General features: G+C 42.9%; 1 protein-coding gene across 2 annotated transcripts; it reads left to right on the top strand.

Moving 5' to 3' along the window:
• Nucleotides 1–200: 200 nt before the first annotated feature.
• Nucleotides 201–15,402, top strand: gc2 (guanylyl cyclase 2). Of its 2 annotated transcripts, XM_086166269.1 has the most exons (25): nucleotides 201–374; nucleotides 2,095–2,458; nucleotides 2,571–2,699; nucleotides 2,792–2,971; nucleotides 3,621–3,738; nucleotides 3,820–4,121; nucleotides 4,194–4,325; nucleotides 4,523–4,626; nucleotides 4,762–4,880; nucleotides 5,033–5,117; nucleotides 5,181–5,277; nucleotides 5,377–5,499; nucleotides 5,708–5,788; nucleotides 5,874–6,050; nucleotides 6,139–6,295; nucleotides 6,374–6,523; nucleotides 7,583–7,731; nucleotides 7,808–7,971; nucleotides 8,211–8,403; nucleotides 8,480–8,654; nucleotides 8,791–8,889; nucleotides 10,647–10,741; nucleotides 10,819–10,904; nucleotides 11,587–11,678; nucleotides 12,562–12,699. In XM_086166269.1, exons 2-24 carry the CDS (start codon nucleotides 2,105–2,107, stop codon nucleotides 11,675–11,677), a joined length of 3,360 nt encoding a protein of 1,119 aa, XP_086022395.1. In that variant the 5' UTR covers nucleotides 201–374; nucleotides 2,095–2,104; the 3' UTR covers nucleotide 11,678; nucleotides 12,562–12,699. The 2 variants fall into 2 exon arrangements, with proteins under 2 accessions (XP_086022395.1, XP_086022394.1); XM_086166268.1 differs by lacking the exon at nucleotides 11,587–11,678 and having other exon boundaries at nucleotides 12,562–15,402.
• The last annotated feature ends 6,974 nt before the right edge of the window (nucleotides 15,403–22,376 follow it).

Genomic DNA, 22,376 nt, shown 5'->3' on the forward strand with positions numbered 1-22,376 from the left:
TGGTATAGGTCGGTTTTCATAAAACTTTATCATAAAATCATCAACAGGTTTTCACACACACACACACACACACACACACACACACACACACACACGCACACGGCTCATAGTGGCGTGGGTTCTGATTGGATTGGATTTAATCTGACAGGGCAGGTCACACACTTGTTCTAAATCTCCTTTCACTCTCTCGCGCACACACACACGCACACACACACATACACACATATTCATAAATTCCTGCAGACAGAATAGCATGTATGTTCACTATGGAGTGATGTAAATGTCTTCATTTCTGGGTCTGAGGGGAGGAGATGGAAGCTGCCGTCGCCACGGCGCTCTGGTGCAAGAAGCTGCAGACGTGCCATCGCTGAATGGTAGGTGACTTTTGGAAAAGATTTGAGCAAAGCTTGTCAGCAAGGCGAAGGAAACTCCTGGAAAAGTAAATTAAAATGACATATGAATGCTGAAATTCATTTTTTTTTTTTTCCCCCGAAATTGCTCCATAAATGAGGTTTTCTTATTTAAAGAGTGTGTTCTGCAGCTGCTCTCGATGAAAAAATACGCAAAGAATAATTGCTGATGTGAACGGCTGCTACATTAGTACAGGGGTGGGCAATTATTTTGGTTGGCGGACAACATTTCTTATTTAATTTTTATTCGCGGGCCAACTTGGTATCAAGTAAATTGAACCAAATGAAAATTGCAATTTAAATATTTTGGCATCATTCACGATCATATAAATGTACCGACATTATTTTGTATGTACTCATCCGTACAAAATTAAACAAAAGGAAAAAAATAAGAAGTTTCTGAATTCAATAGTGATTGAAAATACTTATTAAAATATTTAAAGAAAACCATTTTTGGAGGGCCGGATAAAAAAAAAAAAGTCGGATGTGTCCCGCGGGACGTAAAATGCCCAGGTCTGCATTAGTACCTGTGTATTTGGGCTAAAATCAATTATCAAGCAAGCTCTGGATAGTCCAATGCAGGGGTCTAATCGTCTAATGGTTGCCCTCAAACAGCCACATGTAACAGTAACAGTATAAATGTAACTAAATGTAATGTAAAATAAATGTAACTACTCCTTGATGTTAAATAACTCTGAATTTATTACTCATTCAAATCCAAAATGTTACATATGTAAACATGCATATTGTTACATATGCATGTAAAATTTTGGTTGGATTTTAAGTCTTGGACGATTTGTTGTTTTTCCGGAAGGCTAACTTTAGCATACTTAGCTTCGTGTTTGAACATAGATTGTGTTCTTTGACAACCGACGCTGCCTCGTAACGCAAAAGACACACCGCTTTTTCCCCTTGAAGCACGAACATATATTTGCCTTCGCATCTTTCTCGAAACAGCTTTCCATCTGCATAAACTTTTCTCTTCCTGGACATTTTGGGATCGTTTGTATTTCTCAATTCCACTTGTTTAAAATCATATTGCTCTGGATACACTGCAAGCTAATGCTGTTGCTTTGCGGGTAACGTCAGCATGAATTGTGGGAAATGTAGTTTATGGTCAACGCACGCGTTTGACTTTGTTTTAAGACAATCAGATATTTTAAGAGGTTCTCGCGGGCCACATAAAATGACGTAGCGGGCCACATTTGGCCCGCGAGCCTTGAGTTTGACACGTGATCGAAGGGAAGAAGAAACACTCGTCAGTCAAACCAGAGCAGCTTCACCCACCTGCTGCAAAACACAAACCCAGGAAGCACTTCTGTAAACATTCCTCCGAATGATTTCGCAAATTGACGAAGGAGCGGGCTAAAACTGTCAATCAATTCAATTTGATTCGATTCAATTGCAATTTTGTTTGTATTCTGCGATGCGACAGAAACATTTAAAGTTAACGTTTAAGCTAGTATCGATCACTGCTAGCGTTATAATGCTACACAACTAAGAGCGGGTCAGAGCAGATAATCCCGCTGGAGTAAAACCGCAGCTAAACCAACTCTCCAATAGATGCTAAAATCAGATTAGAACTCCAAACACGCACTCAAGTGAGATTAATGCTAATTTTTGTTTACCTTTGTTACCGCTGAGCTTATTTCTCAATATTTTTTTATGACAATTCACTCGCCAGTAAATTCTTCATGCCCTGCCGCACTGGTTTCCTCCTGGTTTCGGTGAAAATTGGACGACATCCGCCTTTGAGATGCAACTTTGAGATGCAGCGAGCGCACGAAAAAACTCCAAATCGGCGCCTTTCCTCCCCTCGTCGACCTTCTCGTCCCCTCGGGTTCACGACCTCCCTGCTGGTTCTCCTGTGTGTCCTGGCGGTCCCGGCCCGGGGGTCGGTGTTTCGGGTCGGGGTGGTGGGTCCCTGGGGTTGCGACCCCGTCTTTTCCAAGGCTCTCCCCAGCGTGGCGGCGCAGCTCGCCGTCAACCGCGTCAACAGGGATCCCTTGCTGTCACGCGCCGCCACCTTCGACTTTTCCGTTCTGCAGGTACGGTGGCTCGATCCGCCCGTATATCAACAACTTTGATGACCGGCTGAGCCGCATCGGGTGTCAGCCAATCACCTGGGTGTTTTATACAAGACGCGATTTTGCCCATCAGGAGCCGTGCGAGACCTCCAGGGCGCTGGAGAGATTTGTGGGTTTCCACACCAAGGCTTCGGCGTACGTCGGACCGGCAAACCCCGGCTACTGCGACGCCGCCTCGATGCTGAGCAAAGGCTGGAACAAAGTATGCGACGTGGACGTTTTCACCAGAAAACACCGGATGGACGAGGTGTAGTTAATTTCCTCGGTTGTCCCGCGTCGCTTTTCTCCTCGCAGGCGTTGCTGGCCTGGGGTTGTGTCGGCCACGAGCTGGATGACGTCCGGAGCCACCCGACCTTCGGGCGCTCCGTCCCGAGGCCGACCCGGGTGCTGGTCAGGATCATGCGCTATTTCCGTTGGGCTCACATCGGAATAATTTCGTCCTCAGACGACATCTGGGTAGAAACAGCCACCAAGGTTTGGATCATCAGCGGCGATCCCCAAACTACGGCCCGGGGGCCGCATACGGCCCGCCTCCGCGTTTTGCCCGGCCGCTGAACAATACCAGAAATGCATTATGATTTATTATTTTTTCATTCTGGCCACGTAATTGTACATATGCATTGAACGTAACATTTTATCCCACCCTTCTACAATCTCTGCCTTATCTGAAAGCTCTAAAAAAAAATATCCTTGACACACCCCTGTCAAATAACACGGAATGATGGCGTTAAGATAAGTTAAGAGAAAAATAGTTTAAGAATGCAAGGTATTTAACCTGCAGTGGAATTTTTTTTTTTTTTGTTAAATTCAAAGAAAAGGCTGTTTGTCTCATCTGTCAAGAGATGAGACAAAGACATTATTCATTATTAATGTTATTATTTATTTCCTGATTTTTTTTTTTGCCTCTCAAGATCCGAGAAAGGGTTAATTTTTGGTTGCGTGTGGCTTTTAGGAAAACAATAAATGTTTACGTTCCCGTCAGAGAAGGGAAATGTATTCTGGCCCTCGCGGGAAAAAGTTTGGGGACCCCTGATCTGGAGTGTGAATGAAGATATTGCTAAAAACGGTATCTTCTGCGTTTTTACGAGCCCAGATTTTTTATTTCTCCCGACGTCCCCTGCAGTTGTCGGACTCCCTCAGGAGCCACGGATTGCCGGTCAGACTGGTCAGCTTTTTGGAGAACACACCCCAAGGCATCAGGAGAACCCTGGCCAGACTTCACAAGATGACAGAGATACGAGGTGAACGGAGGTCTACGGGTGACTTTCCACGCATTCCGCTCTGATTTTAATCCGAACCTCGGGCGTTCGCTCTCGTCCTAGTTGTTATCCTCTGCATGCACTCGGCGCTGATTGGCGGCGAAGTCCAGAAACTCCTCCTGGAGACGGCCTACGATATGCAGATTATCGACGGCTCTCTGGTTTTCATCCCCTACGACGCTCTGCTGTACAGTCTGCCGTACCGCAACGTGAGCTACCCGGCTCTGAGGAGCAACAGCAAGCTTCTGCGGGCCTACGACGCCGTGCTGACCGTTACCGTCGACTCGCCCGGACGGTCGTTCTTCGAGGCCTACGAAGAGGCGGTGGAGGGAAGGGAGGTGGCGAGGACGCTGAAACCGCAGCAGGTGATTCACGGGACGTCGAAGCCCGGAAAACAAAAGCTCCTCTCCTGATCTACTGTTCCTGTTTTGCCGAAGGTGTCGCCTCTCTTCGGTACCATCTACAACTCCGTCCTTTTCGTCGCTCACGCGGTGCAGCGCCTTCGGCAGTCTCGGGAGTGGATGTCGGGGGGGAATCTGGCACAGCAGATGCGCAACCTTGAATTTCAGGTACCTGCAAGGGAAAGTTGCCTCAAGGGTTTTAGGAGGAAAAAAAAAAGTATCCAGAATTCCATGTAAGTGCGTGTAAACATACGTATGCATCAGTGACGTTAGGTCAGGGGAGGCAGGGGAGGCAGGAGAGGCGGTGCCTCACCGGCGACGGATCTCACCGACGCTCCGCTATTTTTTTGTCAATGACGCGACAGGGCTTCAGCCATCCAATCAAATCCAACAGCTACGGAGAGGTTCTGACGGATTACCTCATCCTGGACACCAACGGACTCTCCTGGGAGCTGAGGCCCACGCACAGGTACGTCCCACCGCCTGGTTGCTTCGGTTTTATTTCGCAGCAAAGTGACCCGGAGTGAGGGTTTGACATGCTGCACTGAATCGTCGTTTACGCCCGACTTCCAAGAAAATACCGTTTTGTGTTATCGGATGGCAGGATTGACATGGACGCTAACACGATACACTTCCTGGGTCGGGATATCCACTTCCCTCGGGGCTTTGGACCCAGAAAGGATGCCCCCTGTTGGTTTACTCCCGGGGTCATCTGCTCAGGAGGTGAGAAAGACGCAAAATAATAAAGGCATACAATAACGGTCCGATCTTTGAGATCTTTCGACGGTTTATCGATATCAAATCTCCAAATGCTTCGGTTTTGCTTGCTACTTGGATTAGCGGTTTTAAATCGCACACCTCATTTTTCGTTGCAGGTGTGGATCTTTTATCGACCGTCAGCATTTTCCTCGGCGCGCTGGTCGCGTCCGTGTTCGCTTTGGGACTCGTGTACTACGTCAGGTGAGTTTAGGAAGGTTAAGAATGAAATTATCTGATAGTAACGACCTCTCATTTATTTCTTAGGCGACGCATCAATCAGATCCGACTCGTCAGGGGTCCGAACAAGATCCTGCTGACCCTGGCTGACGTTACATTCATTAACCCGTCGCTTAGCAACAAGGTCTGGCAAAATACGAGCTTCTGTTTGTTGAGCGATAAACAGACGTTCTTGATTAAACTATTATTCACTTTAATCGGTCGTACTCACATGTACCTGCAGAAACTGAGCCTGGATGACAGCAGGGCCAGTGGCATGAGGAGCGTTTCGGACCGCAGCGTCTCGTCCCCGGTTTCCACCATGTCCCCGGCAACCTATGAGAACTCCAACGTTGTGATTTTTGAGGTATTTAAATCGGACAATCGTGATAAATTCTCACTTGTTTACGTCGTAACACGGCGGCCGTTATTAAGAACTCCAACGATTATGCTGCCGCTGTGATACCGGTCATGTAAAGGGAAATTTTGCTTCTTTATTAGGACGTTACATAAAGTATGACCTACACTTTTTTATTTCAAGTTTTAATCCAATAGCTGATGTTTCATTCGTTCAGGGCGACTGGGCATGGCTGAAGAGACTTCCTGACGGGTCGTTTAGCAGCATCAACCCCAAAACCAGTGACGTGTTCGAACTGGTACGTTTCGAGGGAAGGGGCGAAAGTTGTACACCTTAAGGAAATGTCAAAGAGAAAGACCTGAAAAACTCCAAACTGGTTCCAGATGAAGGACATGCGGCACGAGAACGTCAACCCCTTCCTGGGCTTCTTTCACGACTGCAGCGTTTTCGCCATCGTGACCGAGTTCTGCTCCAGAGGCAGCTTGGAGGACCTGCTCCTGAACGATGACGTCAAACTGGACTGGATGTTCAAGTCCTCGCTGCTCCTGGATCTGATTAAGGTTCATCCTGCGATATACGCTTTCTGAAATCTTCGACAGATGGTCAACGGACCGACATCGAGGGACGGAATATCGTCCTCTCTTTTAGGGTATGAAGTATCTTCACCACCGCGGCGTGTCGCACACTCGTCTCAAGTCCCGCAACTGCGTGGTCGACGGGCGCTTCGTCTTGAAGATCACCGACTACGGCTACAACGAAGTTTTGGAGGCTCAGCGGTTTCCCTACGTCGAGCCGCCGGTCGATGGTGATTGACTTCTACAGATCCAGTTTTGCCCCTTTGGTATCTTCTGCCCTAAATGATGGGGTTCTTCGTGTGCTCCAGAGCTGCTGTGGACGGCGCCGGAGATCTTGAGGAGCGGCCAGCCCGGCTTGCACGGGACAATCCCCGGCGATATATACAGCTTCGCCATCATCATGCAGGAGGTGGTAATCAGAGGGCCTCCATTCTGCACCCTGGACCTCTCCGCCTCAGGTAAGAGGAAGCAGAGATACCGAATTTCAAGTTTGATGAAGAAATGTCGGGAAGACAAGCCAGCTCAAATGTCTTTTCGTAACTTACTCTATCCGATCCCTGCCACATGTATGGAAGAGAGTTGGAAAGTCCATCGCCGCCTCAGATGTAAGAGCTCTGCTCTGGGCAAACTTTTTGGCCTCGGGGCCGCATTGACTTTTTAAATTTGACAGACGGGCCGGGTCACCGCAAGATACGATATATATACCGTAATTTCCGGACTATCGAGAGCACCTCAATATAAGCTGCACCGGCCGATCGCTATCTCGGGCTTCCTCCTGCGCACTAAAACCGTCAAAGTCGTCTTCTTCGGTGTCGGGGTTGAACAGACTCAGAATTTCCCGGTCCGATGTGACGAGGATAAATGTTTTAGCGGCGTGAAGCTTGTTAGCCCCCCCCCCCCCCCCCAAAAAAACGTCCATATATTAGCCGCATCGTTGTTTACGTGAAAAAAGTCGCGGCTTATCGTCCGGAAATTACGGTATATATAAAAAAAATAAGTAAATAAACGCATTTGCTAACAGTACATATCAGACTCGTCTGACATCCGCTTTGAAAATAAAACCAGCTTGGTTTCGAAGGCTCGCACTTTTGCTTGCATTTCATGCACAAACTGTTTTTTTCCCTTGTAGCTTCACGTCCGGCTCATTCATGTGGGTCAGTAAGTCCACAGTAAAAGGCGATCTGCGTCATTCAGCTCAGGAAAATTCTCAAGTAGCTCCAAAAAATGACACCATCTTCTGTTTGATCTCCCACATTCATTGATCCAATCATTCAATCATTCATCAAGTATGTACTAATCTTAGCCGGATTAAAAAGACCAACGGGCCGGATGTGGCCCGCGGGCCGTAGCTCGCCCACCCCTGTGATAGGCTACTCCGGCTCCATGCATTTCTGTTAAATTAAAGCTACACGTGATGTCGTAGCGATCGGGGAGAAGAACGTGTTGACGTTCTTGATGTTCGGTCAATCTTGTTCAAAACCTGCACGCGAAAATAACCATCCCTCCCTGCGTGTTAGAGATAATAGAGAAGCTCCGTAAGCCTCCCCCTCTGTGTCGGCCGCTGGTCAGCCCGGACTGCGCTCCGCTGGAGTGCATCCAGCTGATGAAGCAATGCTGGAACGAGCAGCCGGACAAGAGACCCAGCTTCGAGGAGATCTTTGACCAGGTAGAACAACCGGACCGTTGGATCGTTTCGCAAAAGGCGGTAGAAAGAAACCCCCTTCCTTTCCTTCTCTTGTTAGTTTAAGGACATCAACAAGGGCCGAAAGACCAACATTATAGACTCCATGCTGCGGATGCTGGAGCAGTACTCCTCCAACCTGGAGGAGCTGATCCGGGAGCGAACGGAGGAGCTGGAGATTGAGAAGCAGAAGACAGAGAAGCTACTGACGCAGATGCTTCCGCCGTGAGATAACAAACACAAACACGGGCGCATGCGGTGACTTATCGCTGCGAAACGATCCCTCGCAGGATGATAATACACGGGGGTACATCGCGGTATTTGCATCGTAGCACTTCAAGAAAGTCGATACCTTAGCCGATGTGCGCTTTTATTTGTCGATCTATTTAAATATTCGAATCCAAATCGCGCAAAACCGCCTCTGGACGGGAACCGGTCAAGCGTCCGCCCTCCTTCCCTGCTAGGTCCGTGGCCGAGGCGTTGAAGGTGGGAGGTACCGTCAAGCCCGAGTACTTCGACAGCGTGTCGCTCTACTTCAGCGACATCGTGGGTTTCACGACCATCTCGGCCAACAGCGAACCCATCGAGGTCGTCGACCTGCTCAACAGCCTCTACACGCTTTTCGACGCCATCATAGGAAACCACGACGTCTACAAGGTGCAAAACCCACCCGTTCGTTTTCGACCGCCGCGCCTTCGGAACATTTGAGAATCGACAACCGATCGAACCGCAGGTGGAGACGATCGGGGACGCTTACATGGTGGCGTCGGGCGTACCCGTCCCAAACGGCGACCGTCACGCTGCAGAGATAGCCAACATGGCCCTGGACATCCTGAGCGCGGTGGGAACCTTCAAAATGAGACACATGCCCGACGTTCCTGTCAGGATCCGCATCGGGCTGCACACAGGTGAGGGGGGACGGCAGACGTACGATCCCGTCAATGTGATTTCACAACTATCAGGTGAAATATGGGAACGTTTTACCAAACTAAACCCTAATTTCAGATCCAAGAGTCCAGTTAATGTGTGGTGTGTTTGCTGTAGGTCCATGCGTAACGGGAGTAGTGGGCCTTACGATGCCACGCTACTGTTTATTTGGAGACACGGTGAACACCGCTTCGCGAATGGAGTCCAGTGGGCTGCGTAAGTTCTTGAGATTTATTTACATATATATAGAGTAACGTCCAGACTATAAGCTGCTACTTTTTGAACACTGTGGCTTAAACAACGATGCGGCTAATTTATGGATTTTTTTATTTTTTGCTGACAAGCTTCCAGCCACCAAAACATTTAGCCTCGTCACACCGGACTAATGAAATTGCCGTGAAATTCTGAGACTGGATGGATGGATGGACTTTTCCTTGTGTTATTGATTGTTACTGTATTTTCCGCACTATAAGGCGCATTGGATTATAAGGCGCACACTCAATGAATGGCCCATTTAAAAAAAAAAAAAATCATATATAAGGCGCACCGCATTATAAGGCGCATAGAATAGAAGCTACAGTAGTGGCCGGGGTTGCGTTATGCATCCACTAAATGGAACTGCGCTAAAGGGAATGTCAACAAAACAGTCGAATAAGTCAGTCAGTCAAACTTTATTAATAGAATACAAATCAACATTCTGACAAATCCGCTCACTCCCAAAACAACTTAGCGCATTTACAATACGGTACCGTACGTACTGATAGCTCTTACTGGTATTTGCGCCACCTTCGCTGAAAACAGTGTATTTCCAGCTCCATTTGTCACCATTCAAAGCTTTTCATTGAACGAAAGCACCGAGAAGGACCGTCTCTAAATTCATTAATGTTAAGTTTGCTAGCTAGTGCTGTTGCCTTCATTGGAATAGTGACTGTGGTGACGCTTCTACTTGCTGCTCTCTGTTCAACAACCCACTGTTCAAGTTTGTCCTTCAACTGTAGCCATCTCGCTTTGTTTCCCCGGAAACCCCTTTTTAGTCTCGTTGATGTTGTATTCTGTCGCTGCTGCTCTATTCCCGTGTTCTACTGCGTGACCGATCGCCTTGAGTTTGAACTCTGCGCCGTAAACGTGTCTCTTGAAAGGTGCCATTTTGGGTTCTTTCTACACACAGAAGTGGTGTGGGACTGGAATTCCCCTTTATCGTTTTTACCGCTGCTTCGCACGGTCATATATCCCAGAATGCACCGCGCACTACTTCTTCTACGGGAGAAAATGGAGTCGGCGGCTGCTTCCCGCAGTTGCAAGACCTGTTGCGGCTCAATATTGATCCATATATAAGGTGCACCGCATTATAAGGCGCACTGTCGGTTTTTGAGAAAATTAAAGGCTTTTAGTTGCGCCTTATAGTGCGGGAAATACAGTAATCATTTTCATCAGGCGATTTACAGGCACTGATCGTAAAAAAGCATTTCCAGTACGTATTTGTGGACGGTACCGGTATATATTTCGTGAAAAGTAAAAAAAATAAATAAATCAGTGGAACATCTTTATGCACTGTCAGTTTTTGAGAAAATGAAAGGCTTTTAGGTGCACCTTATAGTGTGGAAAATACGGTAATCTTTTTCATCAGCCGTGTTACAGGCGCTGTTCGAAAAAAAGCATTTCCAGTACATATTTGTGGACGGTACCGGTATATATTTCATTAAAATAAAAAAAAAAAGTGTTACAACGTGGACACCTGCGGCTTATCAACAAGTGTACACATATATTTATTTCTTATTTTTAGCCAGTGCGGCTTATATTCAGGTGCGCCCAATAGTCCAGAAATTATGATGTATGATTATGTATATATAAATAATAAAAACAATTAAAATGTGAGATAGTATTTGTTCTAAAAATGTCGATTCAGTTTCGGTTTCGAGTAAAACCGAACATACGTGTTTGTTTGTTGTTTTTTTTTGTGTGTGCGTGTGCAGCCTACAGGATCCACGTCCATGAGAGCACGGTGAAAATACTGCGTCAGCTAAATCTGGGCTACAAGCTGGAGTTGAGGGGCAGGAGTGAAATCAAGGTGCAAAACACCGGCGACGGGAAAATTATGTTTGACGCGATGAGAGCGAGATGGGCAATCCCTTGTTTCTTTTTCAGGGAAAGGTGACGGAGGAAACCTACTGGCTTGTCGGGAGAGACGGCTTCACCAAACCTCTGCCCGTCCCCCCTGCAATCAAGTCCGGGTATGGATCTTTTCGCTCGCTATCTTCGCGCGGACACCGTGGCTGAGTAGATAAAAACGTTGCGTAATATCGACCTGATGGTCGAGGCGCGCAAATCGAGGGATATCGTGAGCGTCGATCTCTCGTCTTGTGGAGGCCGTGCTCAAAAATTGGTAAACCGGTCATCGAGTTCCCTTCCGGCACGGCATCGGAGGAAACTCGCTCCAGTTCAAACAGGACTTGGTTGGAAACGCAGGTTAAAGATGCAGTAAATAAAACATTTTCAATTTTTCCCCCTTTTTCCTTCAGTTTGGGAAAACCATCGGAAATACCGTCTGTCGGATCGTGTCTTAAACACCCACAATATCTCGCTATTGTCAAATTCATCACAAAACCAATCGGGGTCATAAATTTGATTTGGGAGCTGAGTTTCTTGAATTAAAAAAAAATTAAAAAAAAATGTGACGATTAGGAAAAACTAAAAATAAACACAAGCAGGTATTCTGTTTATGTTGATTATATTCAAGCACATCTTTGCAGAACCGTATCACGTGACCGTTGGAACTCGACCTCTGCACAAGCCACAACTCAATCCATATGATTCTCAATGAGGATAGAAAACGATGAACATCGTGTGTGTGTGTGTGTGTGTGTGTGTGTGTGTGTGTATACTTTGCTCACGCTGTTCACTTCACCCCAACAGGCAAATGGCCCACGGGCTGCAGATGGCCGAGATAGCCCAGTACAAGAAACGGAAAGCTGAGCAGGAACAACTTGCAAAGAAGAAAAACTGAGGTAATGTTATGCATTCTAAAAATGTATAACATTATTATTATTAATTTTTTTTTTTTTTTTTTGCTAAGTTGGCAATGTGACTCACATTATTTTCTCCGGGGTCGGACCATTTTTTTTTAAAATCAGCGGTCGCTGATAAAACTCAGTTCTTCTACTTCACAAGTTTAGGATAGGTGTCTTCCAGGTGCTCAAAATGCAAGTTTATTTAACGTATTAAAGGTGCAAACTGATGATACTGACGACTGATGGATAGATTCAATTTTTCACAAATTGGAATTTAATTTATTTCTATTCATTTGAATGTAAAAGAAGATGAAGAAGGCTAGCTAAGCTAGCTCATTCCTGCAAATGGCCCGGCATTATGATTTTATAATCATAACGCAAATAATAATACAAATATAATCATAATAAAATCTATTGGGATAAAATCCGCTTTGCAACCATCCATTGGGTTTCATAGCCTGCTCGCTTTCTGGTTTTCACAGTGAATTTGATATGAGAGCTGCAAACAGTTGCGTCAACAAGACGGTTAATGTTCCTGAAAAGGGTTATTTGGTTATTATTGATTTCATAAATGGTGTTATCTATTCATCATTATGTTATTATTATTTTCTGATTTTTTTTTTTTTCCCAGTCAAGATCCCAGAAAGGGTTCATTTTTGGTTTGGCTTTTAAAACAATAAATGTTTACGTTTAGACACTTCTGCGATCGTCCCATTTTTTGTTACAAACTGGCCCCCCTGTAGAAGTAATAGGATACTGAATACTGTTAATTTCCTCCAAACAATCTGCTCTAATTTCATTTAACAGACATCCCATGTTCTCATTAAACCCAATTTTAATAATAATAATAATAATAACATCGTCCCTTTTCCCTCCTCAGCTCTGTAGGGAACGAGTCGAAGGACCTGAAGCGGGTGTTTCACAAGGCGGTGAAGAAGATATCCCACGTCCGTGTCGTGGGTCAGGCGAACGCGACGGATGACGACGGCAACGTCTTGATGTTGCGCCGCTGACGGCGTGCGTCCCCCCCCTCCCCCCTCCATGATGGACCCCCAGATGGATTTTCACCGCAAATTGCGCTCGAAATTCTGCAACGTCGTCATTTTTCAGCCGAAATCATCCGGATACAAGAACGCCGAGCAGCTAGCTAGCGGAGTACGCAAAGAAAAAGCGGACCAGAACAGTGAAAGTCCAGATTAACGCTCTGTGTGTGTGTGTGTGTGTGTGTGTTTGCGTTGATGGTTCGCAGGCAGGAGATGAAGACCCGTCCGCTGCTATGTTTAGCAGCCGAGAAGCGGTGACTCGGCAAAGCGGGGATCTGCGGAAGCCGACCGTCAGCAGCAGAGAAACGCGGCTAATCTCTTGTTCATTTCTTCCTCCCGGAGGGCTGCAGAAGAAAAAGAAAAAAAAAAAAAAAGAGTTTACCCTCTTCCATTATTTAACCAGAAAACACCCCGCAATTATTGCTCTCACTTAGTTTTCAAGGTGCTTTTGTTGTCGTCGTCGTCGAAGCGGGAAGCAGAGAGGTGAAAGGAAAAGGACCAAATATCCAACGGGGCGTTGAGTCAGGCAGGAAATTACATATTTTGGAGTTAGTAGGAGACTCAAAATAATCTGTACTGGCGGCACTGATTTACTGGCAGGTGGAGATCGATGAGGAGGCAGGAAGGCAGATAAGATGCCACAAAAGAGAGCGGGGTTACCCAAATCAAACGGACTGTCCACGCGGGTAATTTCTTCAGAGTAAAAACAGCCACTCAACAAAAAAATGACAATTTATCAGAAAAACTGGGAGCGCCTTTTTTTTTTTTTTTTTTTTTTTTTGTATTTTTAAATCTGACAAGACCACAAAGTCATTCAACCGAAAAACCCAAAGGTTTATCAACGCAGTCCGTGAAATAAAAAAAAAAAAAAATTATTTCGGCCCCCTGGCTGAAATTAAATCCTTGTATTAGTGCAGTTTCAAAAAAATAACGGGGAAGGAAAAAATGAAAAAGTAACGATGCAATGTATTTTTTGTTTCAAAATTTGAAAACAAAATAATTTTTTAACATCTAGTGACATTGTTAAAATGATATTTTCTTATTTCTATGAAAAAAAACACTAAAACGAAACCAAATTAAAAAAGATTGATTTAATACCAATTTTCTAATAAATTCTAGTGGCAAATTTTCCCACAGTGACCAGATTTTCTCCTTTAACTTAACAATATTTTCAGGGTGTCATTTCACCAATTCTTTTTTAATATTAATTTTCAATATTAATTCGTCATGTAAATTTTTTTGAGGAACAGTTTATTACATATGAAGATTTTTATAATTTACCCGTTTACTTCCTTTACACTAAAACAAAGGAAAATTTGGACTTTGTGTTACTTCTAGCTAATGATTTTACACCTTGATATTAAATTAGGCCGTTTGTGGCCGAAATGAGTTTGACGCCCCTGCTTTAAAAAATCCAATCGGTGAAAAAATGTTTAATTTTTGGTCGGTTCACTAATAAATTACACGCACGATGCGTGCACGTGTTTACCACCTGGAGATGACTTGGTTTGTCCGGTGGAGAACACAAATGCTCTTTGGATAAAAGTGCTTCTGGATTTTTTTTTGTTGGCTTGTGTCTCACATCAAAATAAAAATATGCATCAGAATTTTACATTTCTTAAACGGCGCGATCGTTCGATTCGTATTTCCTAAAGTAACCCGATTCCTACGTTTTAACTTTACCGATGTAGGATGATTGTTCTTTTATAATCCTGCAAGCAGATTTAATTCCATTATTCTAAACACAAACCGACCTGACGGACACGTCCGTTGGATGTTTTGGGGGCTTAAAACAAACGGTACACTGGAATTAATGCAACAGCGGGGATTTGACGTAAACCCACAGCGCCTCCTACTGAGCTAACTGGGGGAAAATGAAGATTGGTGCAGCTACAGATGGTATCCTGGAAGCCGCTGTGGATTATCCCTGCTGATCCCTGTGTGTGTGTGTGTGTGTGTGTGTGTGTTGGTAAGGCTCCAGTGAAAATTGCAAAAATGTGTTGCGAAGAGATGGAAAAGTCCACGGCTTGTTTAAAAACTGCCTTGTGCAATTAAACTTCATTTCTATATTTACATATAAGGTTTACTTGTAATCCCACTTGTATCCACAGCCTTAGATAGAATCCCAGCACTTGCATTATTTTGAGTGTTTTTATTATTATTTATTGATTTTTCTTGCATCGAAAGGAAGTCGCGTCCGGGGAGGAGGGCGAGGTCACGAGACGCTTGGAAGGTCGAGGTCAACAAAAGTGGATTAAATTTAAGCTTAAATTTTAAGGGAGCTAGATTAGACGTTCTTCATCATGGTGCTTTTATGCACGTGTTCATTATTATTCTGTATCCAATTTAACCCTGTTCTGTGTTGGCATAATAAATGTATAGATATTTTTAATGCATATGTCATCTTAGTTTATGTCAATTAATCTGAACACCCTTTACATATATTTATATATCATTTCTGCACGCATCTTCTTGTGCATTTACAGCCGATGCTTTTGGAAATGCTGCAGGTGGCACTATTGTTTCGTCAGTGATGGCGTGGTAGCGGTCTCGCCTCGGTTCCTCTTCTCACCATCCTACAAACAGGCGCAGTAATTATTTACATTTATTTTCTGACACCGTGCGTTTGAAATAACAAGCCCGATGCCTGAACGAGGATGCAGACCGAGCGATGGGGCTGTCACCGTGGTAACCATAACTGCGCTTGCGTCGTAGGAGTGACGTTGTTATTGTTATTTGGTAATATTATCCTTTATAGATAACCACTTATATTTACGGCCTGTTTAAGACACAATTTGAAGTTTTTTGCTCATTAACTTAATGTAACACCACTAATGAATGCAAGACGCAATCTAATTCAAGGGCGTTGCAACATCATTTGGGACCATTTTTTACAATCATATATTAAAATCTGAAAAGAAAGAACAAGCTGCTAAGAAATGAACTACAACCTTCTTTTCTGAAAGTTTCTGAATGTGTAATATAAGATCATTATAGACTCTTGCACTACCTTTAAACTTCTATAGTGTATAGAAAGTCAATTAATGAAAGGACAGACTAAAGATTAGTGTGACATCTCTAAAAATATTCAAGTTTTTTTAATTCTTCACTAGAACATAACATCTAAAACATCTAAAAATCTATATAATAAAATATTATACATATATAACATATATAACATATATATAATATAACATATATATATAAAATAATAGTATAATAACAATGATAGTATAATAACAATGATAATATAATATAATATAATATAATAAAAAAAAATATTGACCATTATCCCATTATATAGAGATATATATATAGTATAGTATAGTATAGTATAGTATGGTATGGTATAGTATAGTATATATAGTGTACACACACACACACACACACACACACACACACACACACACACACACACATATATATGCTACTTTAACAACATTGGTCAATGGTTAATGATAAGATAAGATAAGATAAGATAAGATAAGATAAGATAAGATAAGATAAGATGGTACTTTATTGATCCCCATAGGGGAAATTCGTTGTCAGAGCAGCGCAATATCAATAAATATAACTATAAAATGTAAAAAAGAGGACACGTGGTTCACCCGGTTAAGTTTCCGTAACCAATGCAATCCTTTTACCGATATTTTGGAGAATAATCGACAAAAAAAAACGCCACGTCGTACCGAAGAATTTGGTGAAATGGACACTTAAGAGGCGCCACCAAGCTGTTGTGTGACAACGTGCCGAGCAGGGGATTTACAGGGGATTTGCACGGTTACCCCGGGGTTAATGGCGGTTTGTTTGGGGGCAGGAGGGGGGTTGTATAGATTATGATATACTGATATACAAGGAGGACCAGAATATATTGTAAAGATTAGTGGGTATTGAGGAATGGAAGCTGGTGTTTGCAGATTAGACCTGGATTACTCATGTAAAAGTGATCTGCCATCGTGAAGCAATTGTGCCGTCCCGTCAGATGCGCTGTGATATTTTTCAGGGTAAATACAGTTAAGCTCAAAGCTGTTTGGCGCTTAAAGGAAAACAGGATGGAAAAAAAAAAAATTGCAGACGTCGAGGGACCAAAGCAGCACCGACATGGACAACATGGACAACTCCTTTCTCATTTCTGTGTATTGCACAGAATATATATAGCTAATATAGTTTATATACTGCACGTTTGGTTTTTGCGTCATAGTTCTGGGTCCTTTTTGGCTGAGGAAACAAATTGTGGAAAAAAAAAAGAAAAATATTTTCCTGATTTCTGGTGCTTTTACAAAAAATTTAAAAAAAAAATCTGGAAGAAAATAAAAATTAGATTTAAAAGCAATAAATAAAACACCCACTGCGCGCAACAGCCTTTCAAAGTAGATCATCAAAAAAAAAATGCAAATTTACCAGCAAAACAAGAACACATGGAACTAAAAAAGAAATGTTGTGAATCTCTGCATGCCGAGCCTTTCGGAGCCTTTTTAAAACAAGCTTTAGACAGAAAAGGCCCCTCATTGAATGAGTAATGGGAGGAGGGGGGCACCGCTTCTGGGGTCATCCAGGGCCAACGTCCGCCTGCAACCACCATCAGACAGCAAAGCGTAAATTAAACTAGATAAATAATAGTAGTAGAAAAAAAAAATTGAAAAAAAGTTTCTGAAAAGGGATGAAAGTGATAAAGCCATCTGCAAAGAAACAGAAAAAAAAAAAAAAAAAAAAAATAGACAAAAATGTCATGTAAATTTGGTACATCAGATTTCAGTGTAAAATCAATGTTTGCAAAAATCAAATATTGTGACCGTGCAGCAAATTTATACACGAGATGCGTGAACCTTTAGAGACAAAAAGTTTTCAATTAAAAAAAAAAAAAAAATGACATTAATTCACAATGCACAGCTTCATTTCTCTGTTTCATATGCGTCCATTTACATGTAATAAAGGTTCCCGGTGCACTTTGGACACAAACACAGTAAATATACTTTACTGAAGCACGACAGTGGGCTTACACTTGTTTAGTTGCCGCTGATTTACTGCAGTTTGGAAAGCGAGTGCAGTGAATGCAGAGATTTCAACAAATTGCCTCCGGCTCAGTAAAAACACTGCCCGTCTGCGTCTGTTTAAATTGCAATGTCAACAGCGGCAGCAGCGTCGCAACTGTGCTTGTCCTGAAATAACAGCCCGGGTGTGTAACAAAGGGAAGCATGCTTTCCTTTGTGTGTCCCGTGTGTGTCTCAGCTTTGTTGGCTCTTCTTTGTTGCACAGGGCGACAGGCAAGACTGCCTGCAGTTCCGGCTTCCGCCAGCAGAGGGCGCTGTTTCACGCTAACCGACTGGCATCGTATTGATCAAAAATCAATTACATGACGATTAAGAGGATGACTTACCAAGAATTTTCACTCTTTTTTTTTTTAATATTGCAGGTGATAATTATTTATCAAATCACCGATTTTGATTGAGTGCATTTTAGGTTTATGTAACGTCCGTCCTTCACATGGGTTTGAAAAGTTGGACTCGGGGTCGGGGTGATGACTTTCAGACTTATTTTATTTAGTCTGAAAGTCATCATCCCGACCCCGAGTCCAACTTTTCAAACTTAATAAAATACCAAACTTAATAAAATTGTCCACATCGACCGTAAGTAGTTCACATTATTTTCTGAAGAGTATTGGATTGCAGTGTTTTAGTCAAGAAAATGATGGTAAAACGCAGGGGTGGGCAATTATTTTCATATTTCTTATTTAATTTTTATGCGCAAGCCAACAAGGTATCATGGGAATTGAAGAAATTGAAATTTGCAATTTAAATATTTAAATTTTTTTTAGCATTTTATTTCAATTTTAAAATCAATCATGACGATATAAATGTACCGACATTATTTTGTATATAGTTGTCCATACAAAAAGAAACAAAAGGAAATAATAATGAGTTTCTACATTCAATATTAATTGAAAATACTTCAAATATTCAAAGAAAATAGCTTGGCAAAATGGGCCGTAAAATGCCCAGGTCTGGTAAAACATCTGTTTCATCAGCAATAACTGTTGTTGGCCACACAAGCCTGCAATACAACTAACTTCCCGCTCAGTTCCAGGTAAAAAGACAAAAAAGAGAATTCCTCGCACCCCAAACCACCGCCACATAATTCCCAGCAACCCCAAAATCACACCGAAAACAAGCATCAACATAAACCCCAACGTTCGTGACTCGCTACGGTATCAATAGCATGAAATAATGCTGTCGGGGCAAAATGAAGATAAAATCCGGTGAGATAACCTCAAGATTTGCAGGAAAAAAAAAATAGCACAAAACTCCCTGAAAATGTCAAGAAATCCACAGGAATGATTAAACTTTCAAAACTTCCAGCGAGGGTTGTGTGTCTCCAGCACCAGAAAGTGATTTCACACTAATAATAACTTAATCCAGCCAAATCTCTGAGCCTAACAATGAAAACAGAAGAGTCACGCTAGAGAATTCTGATCGCGCACCCAGACATTAAAATGACTCGGTTGCGTTTCAACACATTTTCTTGTTTCGGGACAAATATAAAACCCGATGACCGCGGGCGATCTATCCGTCGGTTTCCGAACGGAGCTCCCGCGGACGGCCGACGTCAGTCATTGACACATAAATACGAAAAACCCCGATACGAAAACACCGGCGCGATTCGCATCTTAAAACCCACATGCCGCATGTTCTTCTGATACCTTGAGAAGGTTTTTGGAAAGAAGCTTGAAAATATTTGTTCGGGAAGCACGAGACGACAGGACGGAAAGGTTAAAGGGAGTTTCGACTTCGGACAGAGGTTAGCAGAAGCGGCCTTCCGTTGAAACGCAGCTGATATTTCCCCCGGGAAGAGTTGGGTTGCCCGTCGGCTCGACTGGTAGCCGGCCGTCATTGTGCGAGAGACTGGCATTCCGGCTGTCACGACGTCGTCCGGTTTTTCCGTAACAAGAGATTTAAGATCTTAAAGAAGGGGGGAAGACAAATGAGTTAACAGGCTAGCGGGACGAAAACTTTTGCAAGTCTTATTCACTTCTGTGGTTGATTAAAGCTGGTTGTTCTGTGGGATGTTGCTGCAAATTGAAATATAGGAAGGGTAAAATTACTTGTTTTTTTTAAAGTTAACGGGAACGCTAAAAGATCAGGGCAAACGGCGACAATAATTGATGTTTTTCCCGCTGAAATTTGCCGAACGGCACGTCAAATTGGGAAGTTAATAGTCGATCAGACAAAGAACTCGGGCTACTTGACGCAAACCCGATAGATTTGTCAGCGATGCTGCGAAATTACGTTTTTTTGACAAGTTTTTCCCTTTTTACTTTGGGAGTGGGAGGAGTGGGAGTGCACTCCACGCAGGGGTCACCCCGGGACACGCCATTGTGTTATTCTGGGCCTGCAACTGAACTGATACCCAAAAGTACAGTCAACCGACGCAATCTTTCCAAAAAGACAATGCAAAAGGGGATCTCTCTCGTTTTGCAAGAGGGTTTATAGATGTTTTCACAGCTACAGGGACGGAAAGCCGAAGTCATCGGTTTACTTTATGAAAATATCGGTTTTGGTTCGAATGAACGAGCGTTCGAGCTCCCGAATTCACATTTCAAGCTCGGAAAGTCATGTACAAAATAAATGCGAAAGGGCGTAAGAGGACAGAAATTAGAAAATGCATCTCTGATTGGATTTGAATATGCATGAATTAGAAAAAAAGAACAAAAAAAAAACAACATGATTTTCCAGGGGATTTCTTGCTGATTATTTCTGATTTTAAAGTCCTTTTCAACACTTTTTGATATTAGTCAGAAAAATTCTGTTACACCATCACCTCTGAAAATACAATTAAACGAATCAATATTTTGCCTCTTAATATATAATCTATATACAGGACTGTCTCAGAAAATCAAAATATTGTGATAAAGTTCTTTATCTTCTGTAATGCAATTACAAAAACAAAAATGTCATACATTCTGGATTCATTACAAATAAACTGAAATATTGCAAGCCTTTTATCATTTTAATATTGCTAATTATGGCTTACATCTTAAGAAAATTCAAAATTCCTATCTCAAAACATTAGAATATCATAAAAAGTAATTTTTGTTTTTTTTAATTGCATTACAGAAGATAAAGAACTTTATTGCAATATTCTAATTTTCTGAGACAGTCCTGTGCATAGGCAGGTGATGACAGAGGTCAATGTATTTCAGTTTTATTTTCTGTTTGTTTGTTTTTTACATGGCAAAATGAGCCCACATAATTCAGTCATGCTGAGCTCATATTTATTCTAACTTTGTTTATTACATTTAATCTTTTTCTATTACCCGTCCCTGTTTTTGTGTTTATAAAGGAAATGGTGAAAACGGCTACTTCCTTTACCGTGAAACAACTTTTGACAGAAAGACTAAAAGGTTGATGTCAAATGTACGGCCAAGTCACAACCTGGCCTTTACAATTTGACATAACTGGGCAGCTAAACCGATGACTATTAATGATATAAATGACACGTTAAAAAAAAAACGACAGGGGAGGAAAGAGAAAAATACAAGGGATCCGGCACAAGAGGGGTTTTCTTCGCGAGACGGAGTTGCGGAGGCACGCAGATGGTTCTACATAGCTCCATTTGTAAAACACAGCACACACTCTGCCAGGGTGAAGGGTACGATTCCCACCGGGACCAGCTGCACTACACATGATCCCACTCATGATACCGAAAGGTATTCGGGATAAAAGGATCCGGCAAATTGTTGCATGCAAAGTCTAGTCCAGGCCCAGAAAGCCGTGCGTGGTAGTGGGAAAGAACACAGAGACCTCCATCTCTCCCCGGGGAAGAGGAGGGAGTCCTCCATGATTTACTCCATCAAGGTTCCCATGGACACACCAAGGGCTTGAGTTACCACCGTCGCAAATGCACGCTCATTTTATAAGCTGTAAAAAAAAAAAACAAACATTAAAACCGGTCCGAGTTGGGCGGATGTTTGGTCGGTGCTGAAAAGATGGCATGGTGTAAACAAAGCTGGATTTAATTCCAAGTTAGCACCTGTGCCAAAGCAATGCTGGGATTTAACTATGGGGAAAGAGGCCATTTAAGGTCACCCTAACTACTCCGACCCTGGCTGGCATTGTGTTTTCGGGTGAATTTATGGGCCCCGCAGCAAAGACGTCCAGAGTTTAGAGAGCTCTTTGTCGCTTTGTTTTCATAAAGTGATGAAAAAGGCTCGAGTGATGCAGAAAGTACTACGTAAGAACTTGTTTTGTCTTGACTGTTTTTGCTGTCAATCGTGGAGGTAATAAAGTACGATCTTATCTTATCTTATCATCTCCAAAAAGGTAAAAAAATGACACGTCATACCGCGACTGAGGTGTTTACTTTGTGTCGACTTAGTAACAGCAAGGGTTTATAAGACACGACGACCAGACCGAGACTAGACAGCAAATTCGTGTGGAAAATGCTTCCCGTGCAAACCGAAGGTATTAATGCGCTTTGCATTTTTGTCCGTACAAACAAATATTTAGTCAGCCAATAAAAAAACAAAAAAACTGGTGCCTTGCTCTTCATTAAGTCCAGTGTAAATAGAGCATTTCTAAACAAACAATTTGTCTTAGTCATGGAAAAGTAATTATGGGGGAGCTACATTCTGCGAGTACGCTATAGAATCTAATAA

The sequence above is a fragment of the Fistularia commersonii genome, chromosome 19, assembly GCF_037954325.1.
Source record: "Fistularia commersonii isolate RoL2024-O1a breed Wild chromosome 19, RoL_Fcom_v1.0, whole genome shotgun sequence".
Taxonomy (NCBI): Eukaryota; Metazoa; Chordata; class Actinopteri; order Syngnathiformes; family Fistulariidae; genus Fistularia; species Fistularia commersonii.

Coding starts and splice junctions, on each gene's coding strand:
- gc2 (XM_086166268.1), top strand. CDS start 2,105: ATGCCCTGCCGCACTGGTTTCCTCCTGGTTTCGGTGAAAATTGGACGA. Junction 4,627..4,761: donor GAGCTGAGGCCCACGCACAG/GTACGTCCCACC, acceptor ATCGGATGGCAG/GATTGACATGGACGCTAACA. Junction 8,404..8,479: donor GAAACCACGACGTCTACAAG/GTGCAAAACCCA, acceptor ATCGAACCGCAG/GTGGAGACGATCGGGGACGC.